This window comes from Neomonachus schauinslandi, chromosome 4 (genome assembly GCF_002201575.2).
Source record: "Neomonachus schauinslandi chromosome 4, ASM220157v2, whole genome shotgun sequence".
NCBI classification, from domain to species: domain Eukaryota; kingdom Metazoa; phylum Chordata; class Mammalia; order Carnivora; family Phocidae; genus Neomonachus; species Neomonachus schauinslandi.
Genome location: NC_058406.1, coordinates 35,751,744 through 35,778,211, shown reverse-complemented (window position 1 = coordinate 35,778,211; position 26,468 = coordinate 35,751,744). Strand labels below are relative to the sequence as shown.

At 45.8% G+C, this 26,468-nt stretch overlaps 2 protein-coding genes across 7 annotated transcripts; one reads left to right on the top strand and one right to left on the bottom strand.

The window, feature by feature from the left end:
* Window positions 1-442: 442 nt before the first annotated feature.
* LOC110575016 (cytochrome b-c1 complex subunit 6, mitochondrial) lies at window positions 443-8,695 on the bottom strand. 3 transcript variants are annotated; one of them, XM_021683868.1, is made up of 5 exons: window positions 8,471-8,532; window positions 5,025-5,051; window positions 4,386-4,533; window positions 4,124-4,285; window positions 443-657 (listed from the first exon to the last, which is right to left on the bottom strand). In XM_021683868.1, the coding sequence occupies exons 3-5, from the start codon at window positions 4,446-4,448 to the stop codon at window positions 625-627; spliced, it is 258 nt and encodes an 85-aa protein (XP_021539543.1). In that variant the 5' UTR covers window positions 4,449-4,533; window positions 5,025-5,051; window positions 8,471-8,532; the 3' UTR covers window positions 443-624. The 3 variants fall into 3 exon arrangements, with proteins under 3 accessions (XP_021539543.1, XP_021539542.1, XP_044769953.1); XM_021683867.1 differs by lacking the exon at window positions 4,386-4,533 and having other exon boundaries at window positions 8,471-8,695; XM_044914018.1 differs by lacking the exons at window positions 4,386-4,533; window positions 5,025-5,051 and having other exon boundaries at window positions 8,471-8,624.
* A 278-nt stretch (window positions 8,696-8,973) lies between these two features.
* LRRC41 (leucine rich repeat containing 41) lies at window positions 8,974-26,375 on the top strand. Of its 4 annotated transcripts, none has more exons than XM_021684273.2 (10): window positions 8,974-9,172; window positions 12,761-12,847; window positions 13,520-13,590; window positions 19,271-20,408; window positions 23,445-23,705; window positions 24,215-24,379; window positions 24,468-24,566; window positions 25,124-25,246; window positions 25,468-25,543; window positions 25,651-26,353. In XM_021684273.2, the coding sequence occupies exons 1-10, from the start codon at window positions 8,974-8,976 to the stop codon at window positions 25,868-25,870; spliced, it is 2,439 nt and encodes an 812-aa protein (XP_021539948.1). In that variant the 3' UTR covers window positions 25,871-26,353. The 4 variants fall into 4 exon arrangements, with proteins under 4 accessions (XP_021539948.1, XP_021539947.1, XP_021539949.1 ...); XM_021684272.1 differs by lacking the exon at window positions 8,974-9,172 and adding an exon at window positions 9,698-10,339 and having other exon boundaries at window positions 25,651-26,375; XM_021684274.1 differs by lacking the exons at window positions 8,974-9,172; window positions 23,445-23,705 and adding an exon at window positions 9,698-10,339.
* Window positions 26,376-26,468: the final 93 nt, after the last annotated feature.

Below are 26,468 nucleotides of genomic sequence, written 5' to 3'. Positions count from 1 at the left end.
AAACTGTCAAAAGACACTTCTGTGGTAGGAGACTTTCATATCGACTGGGTATCCAATAAAATTAAGTCATCCATCACTGTTCATTTTAACTGCGATAATGGCATCAAGGTAAACTTTGTTAGTCCTTATCATTAAGAGATACATACTTGCGGGCGCCTGGGTGGCTCAATAGGTTAAGTGTCTGCCTTTGGCTTAGGTCATGATCTCGGGGTCCTGGGATTGAGTCCCGCATTGGGCTCCCCTGCTCAGCAGGCAGTCTGCCTGTCCCTCTGCCCCTACCCCAGCACATACTGTCTCTCAAATAAATAAATCTTAAAAAATAAAAAAGAGATACATACTTGCTGGGTGATGGGTACATGGGTGTTGATTATTGTTCTACCTAGTCTTATGTTTGAGATTTTCAAATTAAAAAAAAAAAAAAGAGGAAAGGAGGCAGCAGGTCTGCAGATCACTGGACTTTATTAAGAGGAATCACTGCTAATTACATAGAAGTTACTTGCCTAAGCCAAGATCCATGAGGTTCACATGAACGTACAGTTACACAGATAAGAAACAAATGGCATGGTCGAAACCATGAAATATCCTGATGCTCGGGTGATGAAGGCGGGGGTGAAGTATGCACATTTATTTCAAGCTGTTAAAGAGTTTGTGGGCCACCTAGATGGGGGAAAGAAAAGGATGTCATCAACTGGCAGCTTTAACGTCACAGCTTACAAGGTCCTTCATGACCTGGAGCACTACTGCCTCTTCTCTCTCCAAAGCCTTCCCACACACCCATACGCCTCTTGAGCCCTAGTGAACTACCTTCAGTTACCTGAATACTATCTCCCTGCTACCTAAAACTCTCTTTTCTACTTTTTTTTTTTTTTAAGATTTTATTTATTTATTTGACAGAGAGAGACACAGCGAGAGAGGGAACACAAGCAGGGGGAGTGGGAGAGGGAGAAGCAGGCTTCCCGCCAAGCAGGGAGCCCAATGTGGGGCTCGATCCCAGGACCCTGGGATCATGACCTGAGCCGAAGGCAGACGCTTAACTACTGAGCCACCCAGGTGCCCCTCTCTTTTCTACTTTTTAAAAAATCTTTATCTTTCCTTTAGAACTTAAGTTTACATGTCATTTCTTGTAAGTGTTCTCTAAATAAACTCCTATCCCCACACAAATCTGTCCCTCCTCATTCTTCCCCCAAAGAAACTTATATCTCCCATATCACAGTGTTTATTAACATAAAAATATTTATATAACATCTACTACACACCAGCTACTGTTCTAGGTGCTGAGTGAGCTATAATGGTAAACCAGGAAGTATCTGTCTCTTAAGAAACTGAGAGACTAATAAGAGAAATATACACATAAGGTAAACTTCTGACAGTGATAAACGCTCTGAGGAAAATAAAAAGTGGGGGGAGCATAGCAGCTTTAAATAGAGGATTAGTGAAGGCCATCCTGAGAAGGTTATACGCAATAGAGTTAAGTATTCTACTTGTCTTCTATGCTGGTTCAACTAAGTGAAGGAAGGGACCATGCCTATCTCATTCCTACATCTCAACCCAGTGCTTGGCTCATAAAAGTATTTAAATAACATACAATTTACCATTTTAACTGTATTTTTTTTTAAGTAAAGTCTATGACAAACATGGGGCTCAAAATCACAACCCCAAGGGGCACCTGGGTGGCTCAGTCATTAAGCGTCTGCCTTCAGCTCAGGTCATGATCCCAGGGTCCTGGGATCGAGCCCCGCATCGGGCTCCCTGCTCCGCGGGAAGCTGCTTCTCCCTCTCCCACTCCCGCTGCTTGTGTTCCCTCTCTCACTGTGTCTCTGTCAAAGAAATAAATAAAATCTAAAAAAAAAAAAAAAAACAACACATCGGCCCTCAACCCTGAGATCAAGAGTCACATGCTCCAGTGAACAAGCCTGCCAGGTGCCCTCATTTTAATGATTTTTAACTCTACATTTCTGGGGCATTAAGTAACTCATTGTCCAGCAATTATCAATTTCCAGAATTTTTCATCTTCCCAAACTGAAACTAAGTAATTCCCCACTTCCCCCTCCCTGAAGACCCTGGTAACTACCATTCCACTTTATATGAATTTGATTATTCTAGGCACCTCGTAAGTGGAATGACATATTTGTCTTTTTGTGATTGGTTTATTTTACTTAGCATGTCTTCAAGGTTCATACAGGTTGTAACATGTCAGAGTTTCTTCCCTTTTTAAGGCTAAATATTTCATTATAGGTATATACCACAACGGACATTTGGGTTGCATCCATCTTTTAGCTATTATGAATGCTATATGAACATGCATGTACAAATATCTGTTCAACTGAACAGAGTCTCAATTCTTTTGGGTATACAACCAGAAGCGGAATTGCTGGATCATATAGCAGAGTTTAACTTTTTGAATAAAGTGCTTCATTTCTTTTTATTACCAAATAATATTCCATTATATGGATATATTACATTTTATCTATTTATCAATTGATGAACATTTATGTTATTTCCACTTTCTATTATGAATAATGCTTCAGTGATTATGTTTGTACAAGCTTTTGTACAGACATATATCTTCATTTCTCTTGAGTATATACCTAGGAGAATTACTGGATCATTTGTTAACTCTATGTTTAACTTTTTGAAGAACTGCCAGACTGTCTTCTATAGGGCTACACCAATCTACATCCCCAACAGCAGTGTATGAGGTTTCCAATTTCTCCAAATCGCCAACACCGATCTATTTTTTTTAATGATATGGAGAATTATAGATGGGTATTTGGTATATAAATTTTCCTTCTTTCTAGGGGCGCCTGGGTGGCTCAGTTGGTTAAGCGACTGCCTTCGGCTCAGGTCATGATCCTGGAGTCCCGGAATCGAGTCCCGCATCGGGCTCCCTGTTCGGCGGGGAGTCTGCTTCTCCCTCTGACCCTCCTCCCTCTCATGCTCTCTGTCTCTCATTCTCTCTGTCTCAAATAAATAAATAAAATCTTTAAAAAAAAAAAAATTTTCCTTCTTTCCACTAAAATTATGTTGAAAAAGGAATATAATGCCTCTACTCATATTTTATATTAAATGTATTTGGATTCCATTTTTGTTTAAAAATCTGATAGTATATACAAGAAAACATGGTTATCTCTAGGCAGTATGATTTCAGTCAGATTTTTCTATCTTTATAAAATATCTTCCTTAATTGTAACAATGTGTTTAATGGGGGTGGGGAGTGCATTTGTGTATTTCCACTGTATATCATAGAATTAAAACACCTATATTGGGATTTTTTTTTTTTTAAGTAAGCTCTACGCCCAACATGGGGCTTGAACTTAAGACCCTGAGATAGAGAGATGCGTGCTCTACCAATTGTGCCAGCCAGTGCCCCTGGGATTGTTGAAGCATATATAAAGTTGGCTGAGTGGAGATCATTAACTTTTTTCAGGGGGGAGAGGTCATTTATTTTTTCCTTTTTACCTTTTGACCCCCCTTCACCCATTTCTCCCTATCTTTTTGATTATACCCATCCTAGTAGGTATTTATTTGACAGAGAGAGTGAGAGAGGGAACACAAGCAGGGGGAGTGGCAGAGGGAGAAGCAGACTCCCCGCAGAGCAGGGAGCCCAATGTGGGGCTCGATCCCAGGGCACTGGGATCAGGACCTGAGCCGAAGGCAGATGCTTAACGACTGAGCCACCCAGGTGCCCCAAATAAATAAAATCTTTAAAAAAAAAAAAGGAAAACTTTTTGGACCAACTACCATGTACAAGACATACTGGAGGATATAAATGATTTTAAAGAATAGCCTGTTACTTAAAGGTACAAAATCCAGCTTCTCCAATGTTTAGCAGTCCAAGTTGGGACATCATTTCTCTTCTTTAAGCCTCAGTAAAAATCTGTATCTGTATTTGTACAGATCTGTACAAATGTGGCTATAAAAATGTGGCTAATGAGACCTATCTCCAGTGAAAGTAGTAGAATTACGTAAGATGATTTATGTAAAGTGCTCTGCACTGTACCTGACATAGATGGGCCAGTAAGTAAATGCTTATTGCTGGATCTGCCCCTAGTATGGAAAAGTTGTCAGCACCAAGTCTGCCTGGCCAATGTAAGCTTCCCCCTTCCTGACTAGGCTGACTTACGCAGTGGTCCCTTGCATGCAGGAAGTCAAAGAGCTCCTCGGTGCAATCCTCCTCCGTCTGTGACCTGGAGGATACACGCTGGTCACAGAGCTCTAGCCGCTCCCGAGCCTTTACACATTTCTCCAGCTGTTCGCATTGCTCTCTCACTGTTGTTAGGGGATCCTGAAGGAGAAACACAGAAATGCGGGTTTTAGGAGGAGACCCACAAACCATCCGCTTTGATTAATACAACCACCAAACCAAGGTGCTGCCTCTGAATTACCGTGCAGAAGGCCAGCTGGCAGAGCCACACTGCCGCCAGAAATGGCAGAATGGGGTCTCCCATTCAATTCTGATGCTAAGTAGTAGGGGAAAGTTTCACATTCCTGCCTTCCAAGGTTGCCAGTATGCACTGAAAGCCTCAGTCCTATCTGAAAAACAAGGTGGTAAAGGAAACCTAGCCAAACTTGAAGTAGATCTATAGGAGGCCTTACTTGTTAACACAGCATTTGGGATATGTAATGTCTGTGAATTTGAATTCCCACCTGACAGCCAGGCCTATGTACCCCAGCTGCCCAGCTAGAAAGGCAATATTAACATGGAGAAGGACTATATAAGAAAAGTTTCTTCCAGAGTCCTTTATTAAACCGCAAATAGCAGATAGATAACTGAATACCAGGCCCTCAAGATGCTGCTCTGCTCCCTGACACCATGACTAAAGAAGCTCCAAACCTAGAAAAGACTCAGCTTCCCAGGCCCGCACCCCCCAAACACTCCACAGCACAGGAAAGAAGTATTAAAGGTTTTTTCCATTTCCATTCTCTCCCACGTGTCAAATAAAGACTCCTTAAAATGCCCTTAGAGTTCATGAAGCTCAAACTTCCTTTTACTGAGATGGTTCCAAACCTGAGACGGCTCTTACCACTAATTCCTCCTCCTCCTCTTCCTCCTACAAAAGGAAAACAAAATAAATGTCAGCAGCAACTTAGGATATATATTCCTAATCATACTGATGTTGTAATTACTGAGGATAAACACTGTATTAATTGTGTTTTAAAATTTTCGGTATTTTATGACGCTTTGACATTTTAGGGGCTTTGCTAATCCTGGAGCGAAAGCCCCTCCCACGGGACACACCTTTCGTATGTAAACCAACCAATCCAAAACCCTTATCACCAATCACTTCCTTTATCTCCTAGACTAAACCAATTATTGCTCCTGCCCTAATCACCCTGAAGGCCAAGTACCAAACAGCTAGAGACCACCCCTATAGCCCAGAACCCACAGAAATTACTCAAATAATCCAATCCTAAATTTGCCAGAGCTTGCCTATCCTGCCTCACCCATTTTTTCCCTCAGAAACCAAGAGTCTGGTTTCCCTTGCTCTTTCCGATGGTCCAGGCCCTTCTCCAGGTGGCCCTGAGTGGTGTGGCCTTCCCTCCCTTCTCTTGGGACTCATAATAAACTCTTCTTTCAAAAACAGTTGTCTCCATGCCTGTACTATTACCATACCTAATTAAAACAAACATTTCAACAAGGACACACAATCTCACTTTCATTAGCAACAACCTAGTGTGTAGGACACTCTAAAGTTTATAAAGTGGGGCGCCTGGGTGGCTCAGTCGGTTAAACTCTGCCTTCGGCTCAGGTCATGATCTCAGGGTTCTATGATCGAGCCCCACATCGGGCTCCCTGCTCAGGGGGAGTCTGCTTCTCCCTTTCTCTCTGCCCCTCTCCCTTGCTTGTGCTGTCTCGATTTCTCTCTCTCAAGTAAATAAATAAAATATTTAAAATAAATAAAGTTTATAAAGTACTTTCGTATCTGTAATTTGATTAATCACAACAGACCCTTAAGGGCTCCCAGTTTAGAGAGAACACTAATTAGATATTTTCTTTCTTTTTTTTTAAAGCTCTATGCCCAACGTGAAGCTTGAACTCACCACCCTGAGATCAAGATTCACACGCTCTATCGACTGAGCCAACTGGTGCCCCAATTAGACATTTTTTGATACAGATTCAAGCTGATGTTCACATGGAACCTACATAACTTAAAGTGTTTTTGTTTGAAATTCTGGTAGGCCCTAGTATTACCAGAAATAGCTCAATTTAGTCCTTATATCCCAAAGTTAGGAGGAAAACTAACATTTTTTCTAGACTCTGAACATGAACTGGGAATATGAAAATGGCCAAACCTAAACTTTTCTTTAGCCAGAGCTTAACTAAAAACGGTTACAGTCACTGCTTTTTGACTTGGTGAACTCCCAGGACTCTTAAGCAGACTATCAGCATAAGTGCATCAAAGGTCTAGAGTAACCCATTCACAAGATTGGAAACACCAACTCCTGCCTATTTACTTCTGATTCAGGTGCACAACCTCAAACTTAGTTTCCTTTCTTCCAAGGAGAGCAGTATAAAAAATTCCCTGTGGGAGCATCATTATAGGCCAAAATCTGGGGCACAGCCGAGTCTGATCAATATTTCAACCTGTCAAAAGCAAGCTGTTTGCCTGCCTGCACATGCACATATCCACATTTGGAGGAAGGGAAAGAAAAGGTATATAGGAAAATAAGAACTAGCTCAGCAATCCCTCATTATGTTTTCAAAATTCCAACACAATCTGCTTTATTCTCTACCATGCCCTTTGGGGAAAAGACCAAAGCTCATGAAAGCTGGGAGGGCTAAGGCAGGTTTAACTATAACCCATGCTATTTATTCTCACAATTAGCAAAGATCTCTTCTAAACATGAAGATGATTTTTGGGATGTCAAATTCTAGTTTTTCATTAAGCCTTCTTAACCTTGCTCTTTAAAAAAATTCATACTGAAATGTTTTTCAAAAAAATTGAAATCATATTCTGCCTCAGTTAGAAACCTGAAATTAGTATCCTAAAAGCAAGACCTCTGTATCATTTCCCTATTAGCAATGCTACTACATGGATCATTTTGATAATTTTGTGTCAGAAGCATCAGGGCATGTTTTGGAAAAACAAATCCAAATACTATGTCTGAATATGGACTACTTCATGTAAAATTTCCAGTCAATGACAAAAACCAAGGTCACACTAAATAAAAAGATTTAATGTCCAAAAAGTATAGGTTCGTCATAAATGACCTCAGTTTTCTTTCTTTTTTTAAAGATTTTATTTATTTGATACAGGACAAGCAGGGGGGAGCAGCGAAGTGAGAGGGAGAAGCAGGCTCCCGCTGAGCACGGAGTCCAATGCGGGCTCTATCCCAGGACCCTGGGATTGTGACCTGAGCCGAAGGCAGACGCTTAAGGACTGAGCCACCCAGGTGCCCCAAAGTTTTCTTAATTTAAAAAACTGACTACCTTCTTTTCATCTACTGCTATGGAGAGCCCTACTGAACTTTCTGGTATACGTCCTGCTGAACTTCCTGAGGCTGGCTCCATTTCCTTCTGTTCCCCTGTCTGAAAATAAGAAGACTAGGAAAAATCAAGGGATAAACTAGTTTCTAACTATTCAGAACCCATAAACCTGGAACAGCTGCTGCGAAGTGACTAGAGAACAAAGGATAGGAAATGTGACTGAAAACCAAAAGCTAGCTGGCTTCTGTAAAGCTGTAGGAACCGTGGCTAAGTCTTGTCTCTGAAACCATGCTGCTTGGGTTCAACTCCCCGCTCCGTGATTAAAGCTGTGGTCCTTAGAAAAGATATTTAACCTTTCTATGCTAGTTTTTCATCTGTAAAATGACCATAATAACAGTCCCCAATACTTACCCCATAGGACTACTGTGTGGCTTAAATGAATTAGTCATATAAAGTACTTGGAATAGTAAACAGTCAATAATTATTACATTGGCATTCTTACTCTGGGAAAGAGCTCCCTCTTCCATCATCGCAGAATTATACTGCACATTCCTACACTGTCCCCAAATATACCTCCCACCCCCACCCTACCAAAGAAAAAGAAACCACTTCTTCACTTATCTAGCGTAAGGCCAGATCTCCGGAGCCTCCATAGAAGATGTGGCAGGATTCCTGACCTGAGCGGAGAGAGACACTAAAGGCCGGTCGGCTTGCTCCCTAAACCTGTCAAACCAGGGTCTCAGATCACCTGGCTGACTAAAAATATACTATTTTTACAAAAGTTTAGGCGACAGCATTTTCGCTGTCGTTACACCTCCACCGCATTCACAGAACGGAGAAACTAAGCCCAGAAAAGGGCTAGTCATCTACTTGTCCAAGATGAATAGACAAATTCTGTGGAAGGGTCGAGGGAACCAGCAATCCCGACCGTGCAAACTCTAGGGGCGAATCCAGGGCCAACAGGGCCCCAGGTGTGTTTTGGCGGGGTAGGTCTTCAGCCTCTGGGCAGTGAAGAGGGTCGAGTCGGTCGCCTTCCCTTACCTCCTTGGGATCTCCGGACCCGGTCAGCATCTTTCGCTCGTCCTCCAGCCCCATGTGCCGCTACAGTTCTGAATTCAACACCAACACCAACAGCAACAGCGGCACCTATTCCACTTCAGGATCAAGAAGGACTCGTAAGGGTCACTCAGCGGATATCCGGCGATCTGGCCGGAAGTGCGGCAGACTCGTCGTAGTCGTGAACACACGCTCGGATTGGCATATACTACCGTCCAAACGCAGGGGATAGGGGGAACTGGTATTTGCACCTGAGGAGGATTTGCTAAGTAATGTCCCCTTAATCGTGCCAGTGCCGACTACATCGATCTACGGATTTATTTAAAATATTGGCTTCTAAGAGACTTGGGAAGAATGCGGATTTATCCGTTATTCCTTTAGCGCAGTTCCCAGTCTTACCCACATCGCTGATGAAACCGTCCTAACTGCCGACCTTTTCAAGATGGCGGTCCGCGGGTGCCACTCTCGGGCTCGCGCACCTCCCCAAGATGGCGGCGCCCGAGGCCTGGCGCGCCCGGAGTTGCTGGTTCTGTGAGGTAGCGGCGGCAACGACCATGGAGGCCACGTCCCGGGAGGCGGCGCCAGCGAAGAGCTCGGCCTCGGGCCCCAGCGCTCCCCCCGCCCTGTTCGAGCTGTGCGGGCGGGCGGTGAGCGCCCATATGGGGGTTCTGGAGAGCGGGGTGTGGGGTAAGTCGCGGGGTGAGGGGCTACCTCTGGCAACGAGCGGAGGCGGCCCAGCGGCCGGGGGGCGCGGGGGGCGAGGCCGGGAGGCCTGGGGCAAGGCCCAGCCCGGGGCACTGGAAGCCACACCGTCGGGTCGGAACATGAATTCCGTGCCTGACCGGGCTGGACAGAGTAAAGGCGGGGACCAAATCGGCAGGTGGACGCGCACCGCGGCCTGGCTGGGGGGCGCGGGGGGCGAGGCCAGGAGGCCCGGTCTGGGGCCAAACAGGCAGGGCCCGGGAGACAGAGGCTGCAGTGACGGGCCGGCCGTGAGCACCGAACTGACGCTCGGGTCGGGCCGGGCTGGAGAGTGTCGGATGTCGAACCGACGGGCAGGGATGGCCCCGCTGCTTGGGGGCGGGGGCCGAGGTTGGGAGGCCCGGCCTAAGGCAAGGAGGCCAGGCCCGGGGCCACCTAACCTGACGGACGCGCGGGGCCTCCCGTGTCTGCTTGACAGACCGCGGGTGCCGGGACTCCGGAGGCCAGGCTGATGGGCAAAGGCAGCCCAGTGGATTGGAGAGCCAGGGGCTGGGGGGAGAGGCCGAAGGGCCGGGGGCGCCGAGGCCTGTCCGACGACCCAGGGTTGAAGGGAGCGCACTGACGACCGGGGCCTCGGGTGCGAAATTGCTTGAGCGCGGGACTGACGGGCAGGGCAGGGAGCGCCGGAGGCCACTCGGATTGGCCTGAGCGGAGGAAGGGCCCGGAGCGGGTGAAGGGAGGCCGGAGCGGGTCAGCAATCGAGGGAGGCTCGAATGACGGACAGGCGGGAAGGGCCAGCGAGGCCCCAGGCGGGGCGACGGCCCCGGGATCTCTGCTGGGAGGGGGCGCGTCGCCGCTGGGAGGCCCTGGGCTGAGTGCGAGCGAAAAGAGGCCCCGGGCCTGAAAGCTGCCGCGGATCGATGGCCCGGCCTGGGCTGAGGGCGCCCGGACTGAGCGGCAAAGGCGCGCCCGCGGCGCTGGGCCGAGGGGCCGGTGGGCCTGGGATTAGGGCGGGCCGGCGCGGGCCAGGTAGCGCCGGAGAGGAGGCCCGCAGCCGATGGGCACGCAGAGGCCGGGCTTTGGAGTGGGCGCCGCTGGACCCAGACGGGCAGCTGATGAGAACAACTCGGGTCGGCCTTGTGAACACTGATGGTGAGAGTGAAAGATAGGAGAGTGAAAGCTCTGGGGGGTAGGCCTGCCCGCACGGGGGATGAGGGAGGCCTTGGGCCTGACAGACTGGTGGTGTGAGGGGGTGGGTCCAGAGGCCAGGGCTGAAGCTGGGTGAGGAGATCCAGGCCAGGCCTAGGGCCCAGGAAAGGGGGAGGGAGTGGCAGGAGAGAAGGCCTCGGGCCTTGAGGGGGTGAGGGGGTGGGGTTCTGGAGAAGGCCTCGGAAGTGGTGGTAGTGTCTTTGCCAGGAGGAAGGCCCTGGTAAGGTCAGGAGTGAGGGCTTGAGGTCCTGGGATTGGGGGTTTGGGGGGCTGCACACTGAGGAGGTGGCTGTGAAGAAAAGGCCCTAGAGTTTGGGGGGTTGGGCCTCCAAGAATAAGCCCCAGAGCTGTGGAGACTGGTTAAAGAAGGCCCAGGGATGGGAGCAGGCCCTTGGTGAGGTGGGGGTGGGGCACTGATCCTGAAGAGGCCCAAGTGTCTTCCTGCAGTGGGGAAGACTGTTAGAAGTCCTCAAGCTGGGGGGGGGAGGGGGGGGGGGGGGAGAGGGGATTGTGGAGGCCCTGTGCCAACAGCTGAAAGAAGGGTCAGGCTGACCCATGGGAAACAGGAGAAGTCTCAGTGGAACTGGGCAGGGTGCTCAGAAGAGTCCTCAGAAAGATGTGGAAGAAGGCAGAGAAGATTGGCTGTATTAGCCTGGAGCTTCTAGGATGCTAAACTTGGCTAGGAGGGAAGAGGACTGAGTGTGGAGGCCTGGAGTTGGGAAGAGGAAGCATTAAAGGTGTAGGCTGGAAGGAAGCAAGGAAGAGCCTGGCTTAAGAGGAATGGAGAAAGGAAGAAGGGGTTTGTGGATAATAGAGGATGAGAATCCCCAGTGGCTGTGAGAGGGGATGGCTAAACAGATTGGAGGAAGAGAGGAGAAAGAGCTCCTATGGGCCTAGACCAGGTAAACAGTCACAGAGAAAAAGCTGAATCAAGTTAGGCCTCTTAGGAGAGCCAAGTAAGAGTCCTGCTAAGAAGTGCTGTTTTGGAGGAAGGTCTCAATGTGGGCTAACAGCCAAGAAAGGCTTCTTGGAGGCAGTGGACTAGGGTTGCTTTGTGTAGGGAGAGAGAAGGGTAAAGTGAGTAGAGGCAGCAGGAAAGGATACAGTGAGGAGACAAGTAGAATAGCTTATACCTTGAATGCCAGGATATGGAGCTTGGACTTTATCTTGAATGCAGTAGGGGCCTACATTAATGTAATAGCTTAGGGAATTAATACTTTCATTCAGCAGGTACACTGAGTACTATGTACAAAGAATTATACTAGACTCTTGGACATCAAGATTCAATTATTCTACAAGTAAAGATAAAGGGAGATCCTAGAATAGAAGTTTTGAAAGATTTTCCTTAGATATGGTATACTGTAAGATCTAAGACTTGTTCTTGGCAGGACAGAGAGGCTATTGACAGATAATAATAAACAACATTTAGTGAGCTGATTATGGCCAGACATGGTCTTAAAAAGATTACAAGCATGATTTTCTTTAATTTTTATAACAATATTATGAGGGATTTACTACTACCTCCATTTTAAAATTGAGAAAACCGAGTCTTAAAGATGTTAATTTGCCCAAGGATTCATAATTAAGTAATAGAATCAGAATTTCACCCAGTTTTGTCCAACTCTAGAGACTAAACCATTTAGTCAATACTATAAAGCCTCTCAAATCTAGACATCAGCAAGAACAAGTTTTGTTTTTATGATATGTTGAATTTAGAGTTAGGGCCTAATTATTTCTATTGTTCATAGGAAAGTACTAGTTCAGGATACAGTAGGGGCCCAAAGAATGGGAGTCACCAGCCTGGAAGAGTGGGAAGGGAATTCAGAAAAGGCTTAATAAAGGGCACATGATACTTGAAAGATGAGTAGTTGATATGCTGAAAATGGCAAGGACATTCCTGGTAGAGAGCAGCACGACAAAGGGACAGAGGCAGAAAGCAGTGTAACATGTTAGGTAAATGAAAAAAGTAGTTTAGTGTGGCTGAAATAGAGGAGGCAAAGCAGGGAGCTGGAGAAGTTAGTAGGGCCCAGATTATGATGGATGTTTTTATCACACTATCCAATAGGACCTTTTAAATGCAGAATAGTTCATTATGCTAGGCAAAAGTGAGCTGAGGAGCTCCTAAATGAGCATATCCACTTGCTTTATTATCTCATCCTTGAAGATGTGCATGCCCCTGAAATTCCAGCTGCCAACTAAGTGGCTGAAGATAAGTAGACTAGAGTTTGAATTAGACTTAGGTTAGTTTCTACAGGTTCCATTTGCCAAATGAGAAGTCTCCTCTTCTGTTTTCCTTTCCAGTAGGATAAATAATGCTTGGAACCCTGGGAGAAAAAAGTAAATTTTGTGTTTTGGTTTTTGTAGCCCTCCCAGGCCCAATACTTCAAAGCATCTTACCTCTGCTCAATATATATTACTTGGAGAGGATTGAGGAAACTGCCCTCAAGAAAGGTAAGTGTCTTTCTCTCTCTTTCTCAGTCAGTGATGGTGCCTTGCTTACAATGATGTTCTTCAGGTAAATATTACATCTGATGCCTGCATAGAACTTCATGCTTTTCAAAAAGTACCCTCACACCTACTTTCTTATGTGATTCCTCAGAGTGTCCAGTGAAACACAAAGCAAGTAAATGATCCCAGTTATACTAATAAAAGTGAAACCACAGGCACACCACAATTAATAGCTAAGACATACTGAAACCCAGATCTTCTGAATCTTCATTTTTCTGTTTTACCATGCTGTCTTCCAAACCCCTCATTGGACAGATCTGTTAACAGCTAACATTCATCTAACTAATCCAGATATGCCAAGCACTGTCGTAGGCACTTTACCTGGAGAGACTCATTTAATTTTTTCAACAACTCTATGAAATAGCTCTTATTAACTACGTTTTACTGATAAGGAAACTGAGGTACAAAAAAATTAGGTAAACTTGCCCAAGGTCACACAGCTAGAGTGTGGTTTGCTGATATTTAAACCCAGGCAGTCTGTCTTTAGAGCCAGTGCTCTTTACTAGTCTGCCATATTGCTCCTGTGAACCCAGAGAAGGACAACATTAAAAGCTGATTTACCTCACCCATGGTGGCCAAAGAGCAGCCAAGTAAATGTGATATTTCTCCCCACAGGCCTCTCCACTCAGGCCATCTGGCGCCGACTATGGGATGAGCTGATGAAGACAAGGCCTTCCAGTTTGGAAGTAAGTTAAGGCACCAGGTAGAACTCTGGCCTGACTTTGCACAGTGAAAGCAGGAATAGCTTATAAACACAAGCTGGGTACTGGTAAAGTGCAGGGACAGTGATGGAGTGAATTTGGGAGGAAATGGCTTGTCACAAGGTTCTTTCCATTTGGCATTTGTCACTGACTTGATTGCTCACTGTGTTTGCAGGTAACACAAAACAGGGAAAGGTAGTGATCACAATGGATGGCAGAACCCAGATTCATAGAGGTCTTGAAAGGGCTGGAGCAGTGGTCAAACTTGACAAGATGAAATTTAACAGAATAAACCAATGTTTCACTTAAGTCTAAAAAATTCCAATTGCATGACCTCAGGGTAGGAGGTGGAGGGGTCTGGCTTAGCAGCAACTTGTATGAAAAAGATTAAGGGGGTTTAGTCAACAGTGTGCTAAAGCTACTCATATAATGACTCTCCTCTGAGCTGTGTGAATCAATGTAACTATAATATAAGCTGAAGGACAAGGGGGATGATAGACCTGCCTGGCTCTGCAGTGGTCAGGTTACCCCTGGAGTATGGAGAAAGAAGTCAAGGCCACATCACATGAGTCACATTTGGAAGACTGGAGATGTTTTTCCTGAAAAAGAGAAGATCTGGGGAACATGAACTATCTTGAAATATTTGAATGACTCTCATATAAAAGAGGAATAATAGACTTGTTCTGGTAGAAGCCAAAGGAGAATAAATTTCTGCTAAACTGAATGTAGAATTTTTAAACTCTGAGCTTATTGGTGATGAAACAAGCTAATGCCAGAGCTAAGAAGCTTCCCATCTCTAAGTGTTCAGATAGAGTCTAGATAACTACCTGACACAAGGGTATTGTAGAAGAAATCCAGCATTTTGAGAGGTTAGAAGATGACTCTAGGGCTCCTTTTAGCCCTGAGATTCTGTTATTCATTGGTTCAGGTATAACTTGCTCTTATTTAAGCAGAATTTCTTCTGCTGCTCCATAACTATGGGACAGAACAGATTGAGTTCAATAAACATTTACTAAACTTACCACACACCAGGTCTTATGTTAGCTATTGGAAGCACAGACACTAATCTCTCACATTTAGCAGGGAAACCTGCAAACAAATACATCGTGCATGGTGGGATAAGTGGTGTGACAGTAGCAAAGAGGTTGAGGGAGAAGGGAGCTTGGCAGTCTTTCCTGGGAAGTAGTATTTGAACTGAGCTTTAAATGGTGGATGAAGCCAAATGATAAGAAAACAAGTTCTTATGAGGAGATTTAATTTTGGGGGGATGCACTGGGTTCAGTAACATTCAGCTCCATATCCTTCAGCTTTCCTACTTCTAGATCTGGACACAACTCCTGAAGTTCAGTGCAATAATGCTAAGGCCCAAGAAAGTCCTCAGGCTGTACAGGAATTAGGCCATATGAGGAAGAAAAGTGGATGCAAGATTAGAAAATACTAAGTTTCCTGAAACTTAAAGATGCATGGGATTCACTTTGTCCCAGTGTTTCCCACGCAGTATGGTTGACTAGCAGATGATGGAGATCGTAACATTTTTCACTTAGAGTAAGCTTTTTTTCTCCAATATTATCTCAGGCTTCCTGGTAGTTATCTTTTCTTGTCTCAGAGCATTTCAGAACATTAAGGAAGCCCCAGGCTTGGTAGCCTAACAATCCCCTAGACAGAGGTCATTCCAAAGGGTACCTTCTTCTGCTTCCCAGTTTTACATGACAGTAACCTTAACTTCATAATTCAGAAACACTTATGAGTGCCTGCTCAATTCCAGGCACTGTGCTAGGTTCTAGGGATACAGTAGTGAACGAGATAGAGATAGCCCCTGATTGCTTATAAAGAAATAGGATTTCAAACTGTGTAGTACTAGTGTATGTGTATTAAGAGATCTGTAGAATAAAATAGATATTCTGGAGACAAAGCAATGCGGAAATGAAGGATTATTCAATAAATGAATCTCTGGTTATTGGTTAACTATTTGGAAAAAATAAAGTTAGAGCCTCATTTTACAATATACTCAATTTCTATATGGATTAAAGATTAAATTGTAAAAAGTCAAAGCACAGAACTAAAAAAAGAATAAAGGTGACTGGTTATCTAATCTCAAGATGGAGAGTGTTAATTATTAAATGGGCAGAATCAAAAAAGCATGGACATATTTGGCGATATAAAATGCCAACACAATTTAAAAGGTACATAAACTAAGAATGTTGCAACAATATTTGTAAAACAAGAGGAATAAGACAAACTATCCCAGTAGAATAAGTAAAGATTGGGACAAAATATATAAAAATCTCCAATAAAATATATTGAATCTCAAAAATAAAAAAATGAGAAAGTATATAACTCTTAAATAAGCATATATATACTTATATAAAAATAAGTACATGTAATATATAGTATAAAAATATATAATATATACTTATTTATATATATATTATATATATAAAATATATATTATTTGGCTAGAAATTCTATTTCTTAGAATTTATAGTATATAAAAATGGAAATACTCATGAAGATTTATTTCAAGATGTTCATTACAGCAACTTAATATCAAAAAGCTAGAAACAATTTATTCAATATGCAGGAATTGATTATAGTATATTCATATTTTCAAAATATTAATAAAGTCATATTCTGAAAACATTTAGATACATGGTGGTAAAAAGGTAATGACACAGTGGCATAATGTTTTAAAAGCCCAGCATTTGAAACTATTCAGAATTGTCTCAAAGTTATAAAAACAATTATCTATAGCTATTCACATTTACATATACACTCCAAAGAATGGGTTTATAGATTTTCCACAAACAACATTTCTGTTATCAGAAAAATAGTGGACAATAGTTTATGAATATTTGCTGGCTCTGTGTAGTACAAGAAAATATTTAGCCTTCCCTCGTTTGTATACCCACTTCCTCCCCAACTAGTGCCTGAGCCACCAGGTTGTGGATGGGCCAAGGACTGTGTTGGTAGGCAAGTGTCATTTCACCTTTTTGGTGGTGCCTCATTTCCCCTACTCTTGCCCAAAAGAATGTGTTTAAATCACTTTACATTCCCTGAGCGATAGTGTACAAGCACACAAAATGAGTGGCTTGAGCTAGATCTCTTAGCTATTTCTCAGCTTTGAAGTTTTAGCAGAGATTCTTCTAAAAAGTGGTGATGGAATAAACTGCAGTGAACTACTGTCTGCTCATAATTGAAATAGTTGTCGTAATTAACTTCAGATACTCATTTAATCCTTAAAACTGTCTGATGTAGGTAGGTTATTTTCTCACTTTACAGATGACGAAACTGAGGCAGAAAGAGGTGAAACAGCTTGTCTGAGGTTATAGTTAGTGAATGGCAGACTCAGGATTCAAGTTGAGGCAATGTGGCTCTGGACTCATGCTCCTAATCACTATGTCATGCTGTTCTCACTGCAGTTATCACATGTCTGGGGTGTTCCAGTTTCAAATATTCTCTCCCACTGTCTTCATCAAACAATAAAATGTGTGAAAAACAACACTAATAGTTATCTATAAACTACATATTCCACATGCCTTATGGTCAGAAGTAGCCATAACATCTTAGTTCACATCTTTGTCCATATTTTAGGCCTAGAATGTCTCATTTGTGAAGTTAAAGCCTTGCTAGGTTACCTGCAAGTGTTTTCCAAGGCTGTGAGCATGGGCCAGCAAATGTGTAGGAAGGTGTTAGAGTGAGGTAGGATTCAGGAATACCCTCTCTGCTTCTACTCGAGGCTGAGTGGAGATTTGGTTGCCAGGTATTTTTTCCTGGTCCCCCAATGCCCCCACACTGTTGCTGGTGACAGAGGTCCTTCCCTCTTGTTGCTACCATGCGGTTAGCTCAAACATGAAGTCATTCCTAATTATTACCACAGCAGGCAGTGTCATGGGGAATAGCCAGGGCAAAGGAATGACACTTTTGCTGAGAACCATAGGGGTCCAACTCCTGCTAAGAACCTCAGATATAAAATGAGGGTCACTCTGGTATGAGGGAATGCATAGAGGTAGGGTAAGTACCAAAGAGAAGTGTCCCTTAGTCTTGAGGAACCTCAGCCCCCCACTATCTTTTGCTTCAGGCTGAATAAGCACCCTGCTTACCAGGCTCTGCCTCCATCAAGTCCATTTCACATTGCCCATCCAGACTAATTATTACCATTAGCAGTAACAGAAATAACATTTTTTATTGTACAGTTTACGAAGTGCTTTCACTTGCATGGTCTCATTTGATCTTCACAACAAACCTGTGAAGCAAGTGATATTATCCACATTTTATAGATGAAGAAAGAGGTTCAAGAGGTTGAGTATAGTGGCAGAGATGACACCTATATCAAAGTCAGCAGACTTTCTTCTGTACCTGAGGAGAGAATGGGGACTTAAGGAAGTCTGTGTGTCCTCTTGTGGTGGGGGTGGGGGCAGTAATTGCAAACCTATATATGTCAAAATCATCTGGGGGAGGTTTAAAAAACAAAAATGCATGGGCCTTACTGCAGATGTAACATAAGAGAATTCCCAGGTCTGGATACCTGGCATACGAATTTTCAAAAAAGAAAAGCTCCACAGTCAATTCTGGTATGTACCAAAGGCTGAGAAATACTTGCATTCAGAGTTCTTCTAAATGTACCGGAATAGTCTGATGAAGTCTCATATACATCAAAGCCAGTAACTACTGCCCTGGAGAAAACCGATCTAAGATTTGGACCCTGATCTCCAGGAATTTCTAATCTAGTTGGGATAAAACATGTACACAGCGAAGGGACTCAACACCATGAGACAGGTCTACCAATGTTTAAGACCTGAATAATCAGAGTAGCAGAGGAGTCCCACAAGAGGCAGGGAGAGGAGTAGAAGGGGTCATACAAAGAGACACAGATGAACAGCCTCAACAAGAGTAAAATGTTAGTAGGTCCTCTCAGGAAGCCAGCAATGAAGAGCATTTCTGGCAGATGTAGGAAAGGGCATAAGAAGGCAGGTTTGGGTCAGTAAGGTGATCAATTTGGCCAGAGCAAAGCATTCATGTGAGCAAGATATGAGAAAGCTTCTCAGATAGACAGAGGCCATATTGTACAGGGCTTTCCCTGCCAGGCTGAGGAACTTCAGATTAGCCCTCAGCAGTGGATAGCCTCGGGGGCGGGGGGCGGGGGGTTAAAGCAGAATGTAATCAGACATGTTTTACAAAGATGAATCCAGTGGACTTGCACAAAAGTTTGGGAAGGGGAAAAGGAGATGGGGGAGCATTCAGGAAGCTAATGAAGTGGTCAGGTGTGAGGTGATAAGGGTCTGAACAAAGGTGGTGATAAGAATGGAAAGTTGGGATCAGGTTCTAGAAACAGATGTGGAAGAAGTTACAGGATTGTTTCGCTTGAATGGCAGGCACTATAGCAAAATAATCTCTAGAACCAAATTTTCTGGGTTCAATCTTGATTCTACCACTTACCTGTGTAACCACAGGCAGTAACAACCTTTGTGCCTTTTTTCCTACCTGTAAAATGGGGCTAATAGTAACACATACCTCAAAGATGTGAAGATTAAATGAATTTGTGTAAATTATTTAGAATATTGCCTGGCTCAGCAAATAGCTATTGGAAGGGAGGAACCCGGGATGATGATGGTTCAGCGGGTACCCTCTTAGTATCACAGCTGTCTGGCATGTTCTCTGCTTTCAGAGTGTGACCTGTTGGCGAGCCAAGTTTATGGAGGCCTTTTTTTCCCATGTTCTACGTGGGACCATTGATGTATCTTCTGACAGGCGTCTCTGTGACCAGCGCTTCTCACCACTTCTGCATAGCTCCCGCCATGTCCGGCAGCTCACCATCTGCAATATGCTGCAGGGTGCAACTGAGCTGGTGGCTGAGCCCAACCGCAGGGTTCTGGAGACCCTGGCCAGTTCCCTGCACACCCTCAAGTTCCGCCACCTGCTGTTCTCTGATGTGGCTGCTCAGCAGTCACTTCGGCAGCTGCTGCATCAGCTTATTCACCATGGGGCTGTCAGCCAGGTGTCGCTGTACTCCTGGCCTGTGCCTGAGTCAGCCCTTTTCATCCTTATCCTTACCATGAGTGCTGGCTTCTGGCAGCCAGGCCCTGGTGGCCCACCTTGCCGCCTCTGTGGAGAGGCCTCCCGAGGCCGGGCCCCATCCCGAGATGAAGGGTCCCTCCTGCTGGGCTCACGCCGGCCTCGCAGGGATGCTGCTGAGCGATGTGCTGCAGCCCTGATGGCCTCTCGGCGGAAGAGTGAAGCCAAGCAGACAGCCAGAGCTGCACCTGCCACCCGAGTAACACGCCGGAGCACACAGGAGAGCCTGACAGCAGGTGGGACAGACCCTAAGAGGGATCTGCACCCTCCAGCAACCTCCCACGAGGCTCCTGGCACCAAGCGGCCAGCCTCTGCTCCAGCCACCACCTCCTCTGCCTCCTCTTCCACATCCTCATCCAAACGGGCCCCAGCTAGCTCAGCCCCACAGCCTAAGCCCCTAAAGCGTTTTAAGCGAGCTGCAGGGAAGAAGGGTCCTCGCACCCGTCAGGGGTCTGGTGCAGAGTCTGAAGACCTGTATGACTTTGTTTTCATTGTGGCTGGTGAGAAAGAGGATGGGGAAGAGATGGAGATCGGGGAAGTGGCGTGTGGAGCTTTGGATGGATCAGATCCCAGCTGCCTGGGGCTTCCAGCACTGGAGGCCTCCCAGCGATTCCGCAGCATTTCCACCTTGGAGCTATTCACAGTTCCGCTCTCCACGGAGGCGGCTCTGACACTGTGCCACCTGCTGAGCTCCTGGGTGTCTCTGGAGAGCCTCACACTCTCCTATAATGGTGAGTGCCCAGCAGGGGCAGGGATGGGTCTCACAGCGGCACCAGCTGTGTGCCCAATCCTGTGGAGGGGAATAGGGAATATGATCAAGCTGCAGATGAGGCCCTGCCTGCTTCACAGTGGGACAGAAAGCACACACATGAAATAGGGGCAGACTTTCACTGTTGGGGAAGAACATGAGGTCTGTAGGCCTGATTTAGAGCTGTAAGCAGGGGTTCCTGAGAGGCAGCGAGGACCTGAAGAATGGGTACATTTTAGCTATGGTACACAATCCACAGGCAGGTGGGAGAAGTTTCGTGTATGCAAGGCCCAGCCAGGGCTAAGGTTGGGTCGTCCCCCCCAGTCCTGTCAAAGCAGCGGTACAGACAAGAAAATATAGAACACACTTTTATCAGACCAGCAGCCTGTGAAGCAGTCCTCAGTTCTTACCCACCTGGCTGTGCCCAGCTAGCCAAACTTCAACTCTGGGTAAATCTACCAATCTACCTAGCTTGCTGAGCACGTAATAGAGAAAAATCACACAACTGTGTAGATTGCTGCTAGTATACATTCAATCATCAATCTTATATGAATCCTATGTTTGCAACATTAGCTCCCATTCCTACTACTTCCAAATGTTACCCCCTTTTCCTTTCTCAGCAGATGACTTCACCTCCTACTTCAGAGAAAATAGAAGCCATCACACATGAACTTCAGCTTATTGTTAACCAACCTAGAATTCTATATCTACACTCATCCTTTCCTCTTTCACAGTGGGAGTGATGGCTATCCTAACTAAGGCTAACTCTTTTACCTGTGCTCTGGGATCCATACCCTCTTGCCTTCTTAGGAAAGCTTGTTTCTCAAATGCCTTAGTAATAAGAACTAACTTTTATATACTGCTTAGTATGTGTCTGGCACAATTTAAGTATTCTATTAATTGAATCCTTACAATAACCCTATGAGGTCAAGTGGGTTGCCCAGGATAACCTCACGAGTAAACTGTAGAGCCAGGATTCAAACCCAGGCAACCTGATTCCAGAATCCCAAGGTTTTGAACCACTACTTAATGCTGCCTTCCTTCTCCAAGATCCTCCTTGTTGCTAAGTCCAATACATACTTTTCAGTCCTCCTCTTACATTAATTCTTGGTGGCATTTGCTGCTATGAAACAGCCTTCATGAAATACTCTCATTTCCACTACCTCAATTTTTTTTTTCTTCTCCCTTTCTGGACATTATTTGTTATCAATGTTCAGAGTTCCTCAGAGCTCTGCCATTTTATGCATACTTCCTGGATGATTTTGTCCATTCCCTTGGTTTCAAAAGCCAACTATGCTGAAGACTCCCCAGTCTATGACACTGGTCCAGTCCAGATCTTTCTCCTCAACTCCAGAACCATTTTAGCCAGGTGACTACTAGATATCATTTCATAAACCACAGACTCCCCAACCTGAATGCATCTTCTCCCCTCCATGCTGCTCCTCCTCCTGTTCTTTCAGTGACCTCACAGCTTTCAGCTGCCCAGAAGACAGCTGGGTTCTTTTGCACATCTGTCTTTAAGAACTCTCAAATCCACTTATCTCCACATCTTAATTCAAGCTACCATTACTTCTCACCTGGATTCAACAGTTCCTCCTGACTCCATACTCACCATACAATTCACTGTCTACTCTGTACCCAAGCTTTTTTTTTTTTTTTTTTTTTTTTTTTTTAGCCAAGCATTTTTTTTTTTTAATGCAAAGGCCATTCATTCATTCATTCATTTAAAAACCCTTCAATGGTTTCCTGTCACCAGGAAGCTCCAGCTAGCTCAGCCCCACAGCCTAAGCCCCTAAAGCGTTTTAAGCGAGCTGCAGGGAAGAAGGGTCCTCGCACCCGTCAGGGGTCTGGTGCAGAGTCTGAAGACCTGTATGACTTTGTTTTCATTGTGGCTGGTGAGAAAGAGGATGGGGAAGAGATGGAGATCGGGGAAGTGGCGTGTGGAGCTTTGGATGGATCAGATCCCAGCTGCCTGGGGCTTCCAGCACTGGAGGCCTCCCAGCGATTCCGCAGCATTTCCACCTTGGAGCTATTCACAGTTCTTTACTTACAGTCAAGACTTTACTTACAGTCATTCGTGTTCTCACCCCTGCTTACCTTTGTAGTGGCATCTTGAACCCCCCCCCCCATACTTTACACACCAATCACTGAGTATTTTTCAGTTCTTGGAACCTGCCATTCTTCTTCCTTCAGGCCTTTATATATGCTGAGTTCTCCCTGCTGGTCACTCCTCTCCCTCAGTTTAGCCTGTCTCCTTCATGTTCTTTAGGGCTCAACTGGAAAGTTTTTACTGATAGAAGCTGGTGTGGGTACCAAGTACCCATCCTTTGTGCTTCCACAATACCCTACACTTCCCCAGCTCCCCTCACACATTTTTGTTGTTCATCAGGCTACACAGGCAGGAATAAGATCTGCTGCTCATCACTGTCTAGCAAAAACTGTATTTACTAGGTGCTGGGTGAGGTGTAACAGGAGGAATGAATCCACAGGAACCTGCTCAGTCCAGGGGGAGATAATGTTGGCTTTGTGGCATTAAGCCTCTGCTCTAACTAACCCTTCTGGATCCTGCTCCTTTTTGTAGGATGTGGTTATCATTTTTTGCTCTATTCCCACCCCTTTAAAGTATTCCCTACTGGGTCATTGTCACTCCCCTGCTTAGACTTCAGATGTTCCATGTGACCTATAAGAAAAGTCCAGAGTCTGCTGCTGCCCTGTGGGCCTGGCCCTATCATTCAGCTGGCAGCACAAGATTCCCTGCCCCACTCCCCATGTCCTATCTTGTTTTGTGACTGCCCTCACTGATGCTTGAGGGCATGGCCCAGTACAGTAGACATCAGTTTGCTGGTTACCTGAGGAAAAAGCAAGACAATGAATGAATAGTTGAGACAAATGATTTTAAATAACCTGATCCAAAGCTCAAGAGATTTGGTAGTTATCAACAGAGATATCTGGAGTTGTCTCTGAATGTTACTCCTGCTGACACTCCCACATGACTGACCTAACTTCTTTCCTGCCATAGGCCTGGGCTCTAACATCTTCCGCCTGCTGGACAGTCTGCGGGCCCTGTCAGGCCAGGCTGGATGCCGCCTCCGTGCCCTGCATCTCAGTGATCTGTTCTCACCACTGCCCATCCTGGAGCTGACACGTGCCATTGTGCGAGCCCTGCCCCTACTTCGGGTCCTCTCTATCCGTGTTGATCACCCCAGCCAGAGGGACAACCCTGCTGTGCCAGGGAATGCAGGGCCCCCTAGCCACATAATTGGAGATGAGGAGATACCAGGTGAAGCAGTGTGTGTGTATGTGTGTGTCCACACAAATGTGCAGGTGCATTTGTGTGAGGAAGGTGGAAAGACCTCTAATCCAGTCCTGGCACCACTTATTCCTTAAAGAGGGAATGAAATCCATTCCCTCTTTAGAGACTGTTCAAAGATAACCATGGCCTGGAGAGTCCAGACCACTATTAGCCCAGTAGGAAGTGACCATGGCAGATTAGTCTCTTCTTTATATTCCCTTAGATCCTGTATGTTTCCTATGTCACCACTCTGCATACTCGTATTTGCTTGCCTGAGTAGTCTAGTCTTCCTGGACTAAAAGCTCCAGAAGGGCAAGGACTAAAGCTCATTTAGTGCTCTGTTCCCAGAACCTAGCACAATACTAATGTGTAGTGTGTACTCAATGACAAGTAGATGAATGAAATTTTTTAGTGAATCTCTAAAGAACAGGATGGGACCTGCTATGGGAGTAGAAGGGAGATGGTCAGCTACAATCTTTTCTCCCTACCATATCTAGAAAACTGCCTGGAACAGCTGGAGATGGGATTTCCACGGGGAGCCCAACCAGCCCCACTGCTCTGCTCTGTGCTGAAGGCCTCAGGTTCTCTGCAGCAGCTGTCTCTGGATAGTGCCACCTTTGCCTCTCCCCAAGATTTTGGGCTTGTGTTACAGACACTCAAAGGTAGGACCCAGCTAGAATGGTAAAGGAAGGGTAGACCTTGTATCGTTCTTTGGAAAAGTTAAGGCTCATGGCCTCTACCCCCATGCAGAGTACAACCTAGCTCTGAAGAGGCTGAGCTTCCACGACATGAATCTGGCTGACTGTCAGAGCGAGGTGCTCTTTTTGCTACAGAATCTGACTCTTCATGGTAAGTTCTTCATCCAGAACCTGGGGCACTCCTGGGTCCCCACTGTGGCCCTGCCACTACCTCACTGGAAAGAGCCAGCCACTGTTCTCGGCCATAGAGCCTCAACTGTCCAATGGCTATAGAGCCTGCAGTTCCTCCTATACTGAACATGGGGAAATTACTCACTTTTACAGTACCTCACTCAAGTTTTTCTTAACTTTCAGTGGCTGACAGAAATAATAGTGGTGGGTAAGAATGAATATGCTGGGTCAGACTCCCCTCATAGACTTGCCCCTAATGCCCACCCCTGCATAGTGGACAGTCAGTGGATAGAGGAGAAAAAAATTAAATGGACAACTGTTCATGTAGAAAACCTCCCAACAGTGAATATCTGGGCTCAGTCTCTTGTTTGAATCCGATTTAGTTCCAGTCTTGCTTGGGGTCTTGGAAAAATTTCCCTTCTCTTTCTGGGCTTCTATAAAAACATTCACACCCCTTGCTAGGGCCAATTGGGGCAGGAGGGGCAGCACCAAGTCCTAATGTTAGCCATCAGAATTTATTCTAATTTCTCTTGACAGAGATTACCTTCTCCTTCTGCCGTCTGTTTGAGAAGCGCCCGGCCCAATTTCTGCCTGAGATGGTTGCTGCTATGAAGGGCAACTCCACACTGAAGGGCCTCCGGCTGCCAGGGAACCGCCTGGGTGGGGGCAGGGCCCTGGGAAGGGACGGGGGAAGGAGCCAGTCCTTTGACTTAGAAACTCAGTGGATGAAGGCATAGGCCTCTCCACTGGGAACACAGGGGTTGGAACACAGTTGTATGCTGGAGCTTCAGGAGGCTGGGCTTCTTCCCACCAGAACTGGGTTGGGATACCCTTGGTCCCTGTTCTTGGGCGGTTATAGACATTTCTCCCCTTCTCCCCAGGGAATGCTGGCCTGCTGGCCCTGGCAGATGTTTTCTCAGAGGATTCATCCTCCTCTCTATGTCAGCTGGACATCAGGTACATGGGGAGGGGGGAAGGGACAAGGGATGGAGCTGCAGGGATATATAGCAGGGATATAGGGATTAGTTGTTTCCTGGGTGTCTAATCCATCTCACCCCTACCAGTTCCAACTGCATCAAGCCAGATGGCCTTCTGGAGTTCGCCAAGCGGCTGGAGCGCTGGGGCCGTGGAGCCTTTGGTCACCTGCGCCTCTTCCAAAACTGGCTGGACCAGGATGCAGTCACAGCCAGGGAAGCCATTCGGCGGCTCCGGGCCACTTGCCACGTGGTTAGCGACTCGTGGGACTCATCCCAGGCTTTCGCAGATTATGTCAGCACCATGTGATGGGGCCCATGCTTCACAGGCCCATGCTCAGTACCATCAGCTTGCAGGGGCTGAGACATGGGCTGTGACACGGGCTGCCCAGAACTCCCAAACACCAATACTGTCTTTCTCTTTCTGCCACCTTTTTTTCTCTTTTTTCCTTCTTCCCTTGCACTGAGGTCCTGGAGGCCTTGATGGGGCTCAGCAAAGGCATTCCCACAACTGGGTGTAGAGCTTTTGGGCCCCTTGCCCAGTACTCTGGGAACCCTGGGCCAGGTTACAATGCTCATCAGTCACTGGGGACAGCTACCCTACCCCTGCCCGAGGTTCCTGCTTTCCCTCCTCAAGCAGGTACCCAGGCTTTAGAGTTTAGGAGTGTCCACTACCAGGCCTCTTCTCCGCTGGACTTACCATGCTGCTCCCAGGCCTCAGTCCCTTTCATACCTTTATTCCTTTCTTTTTTTTAACCAAAAAAGTTTTTCTTATAAAATAAACTTTGGGCAAACATCACGCAGCCCTCCTTGATGATTTTTGTCCCAGAGAACAAAATTCAGTAGGGTCCTATGGGGCAAAGAGCCCCTTTTCCCTGTCTCCTTCCTCTAACAGCTACACCCAGACC

Coding starts and splice junctions, on each gene's coding strand:
- LOC110575016 (XM_021683867.1), bottom strand. CDS start 8,524: ATGGGGCTGGAGGACGAGCGAAAGATGCTGACCGGGTCCGGAGATCCC. Junction 5,052..8,470: donor GGTCCGGAGATCCCAAGGAG/GTAAGGGAAGGC, acceptor TTCCTTTTGTAG/GAGGAAGAGGAGGAGGAGGA. Junction 658..4,123: donor TGCATGCAAGGGACCACTGC/GTAAGTCAGCCT, acceptor TCCCCCATCTAG/GTGGCCCACAAACTCTTTAA.
- LRRC41 (XM_021684272.1), top strand. CDS start 10,108: ATGGCCCGGCCTGGGCTGAGGGCGCCCGGACTGAGCGGCAAAGGCGCG. Junction 12,848..13,519: donor GGAAACTGCCCTCAAGAAAG/GTAAGTGTCTTT, acceptor TTCTCCCCACAG/GCCTCTCCACTCAGGCCATC. Junction 25,544..25,650: donor CTATGTCAGCTGGACATCAG/GTACATGGGGAG, acceptor CACCCCTACCAG/TTCCAACTGCATCAAGCCAG.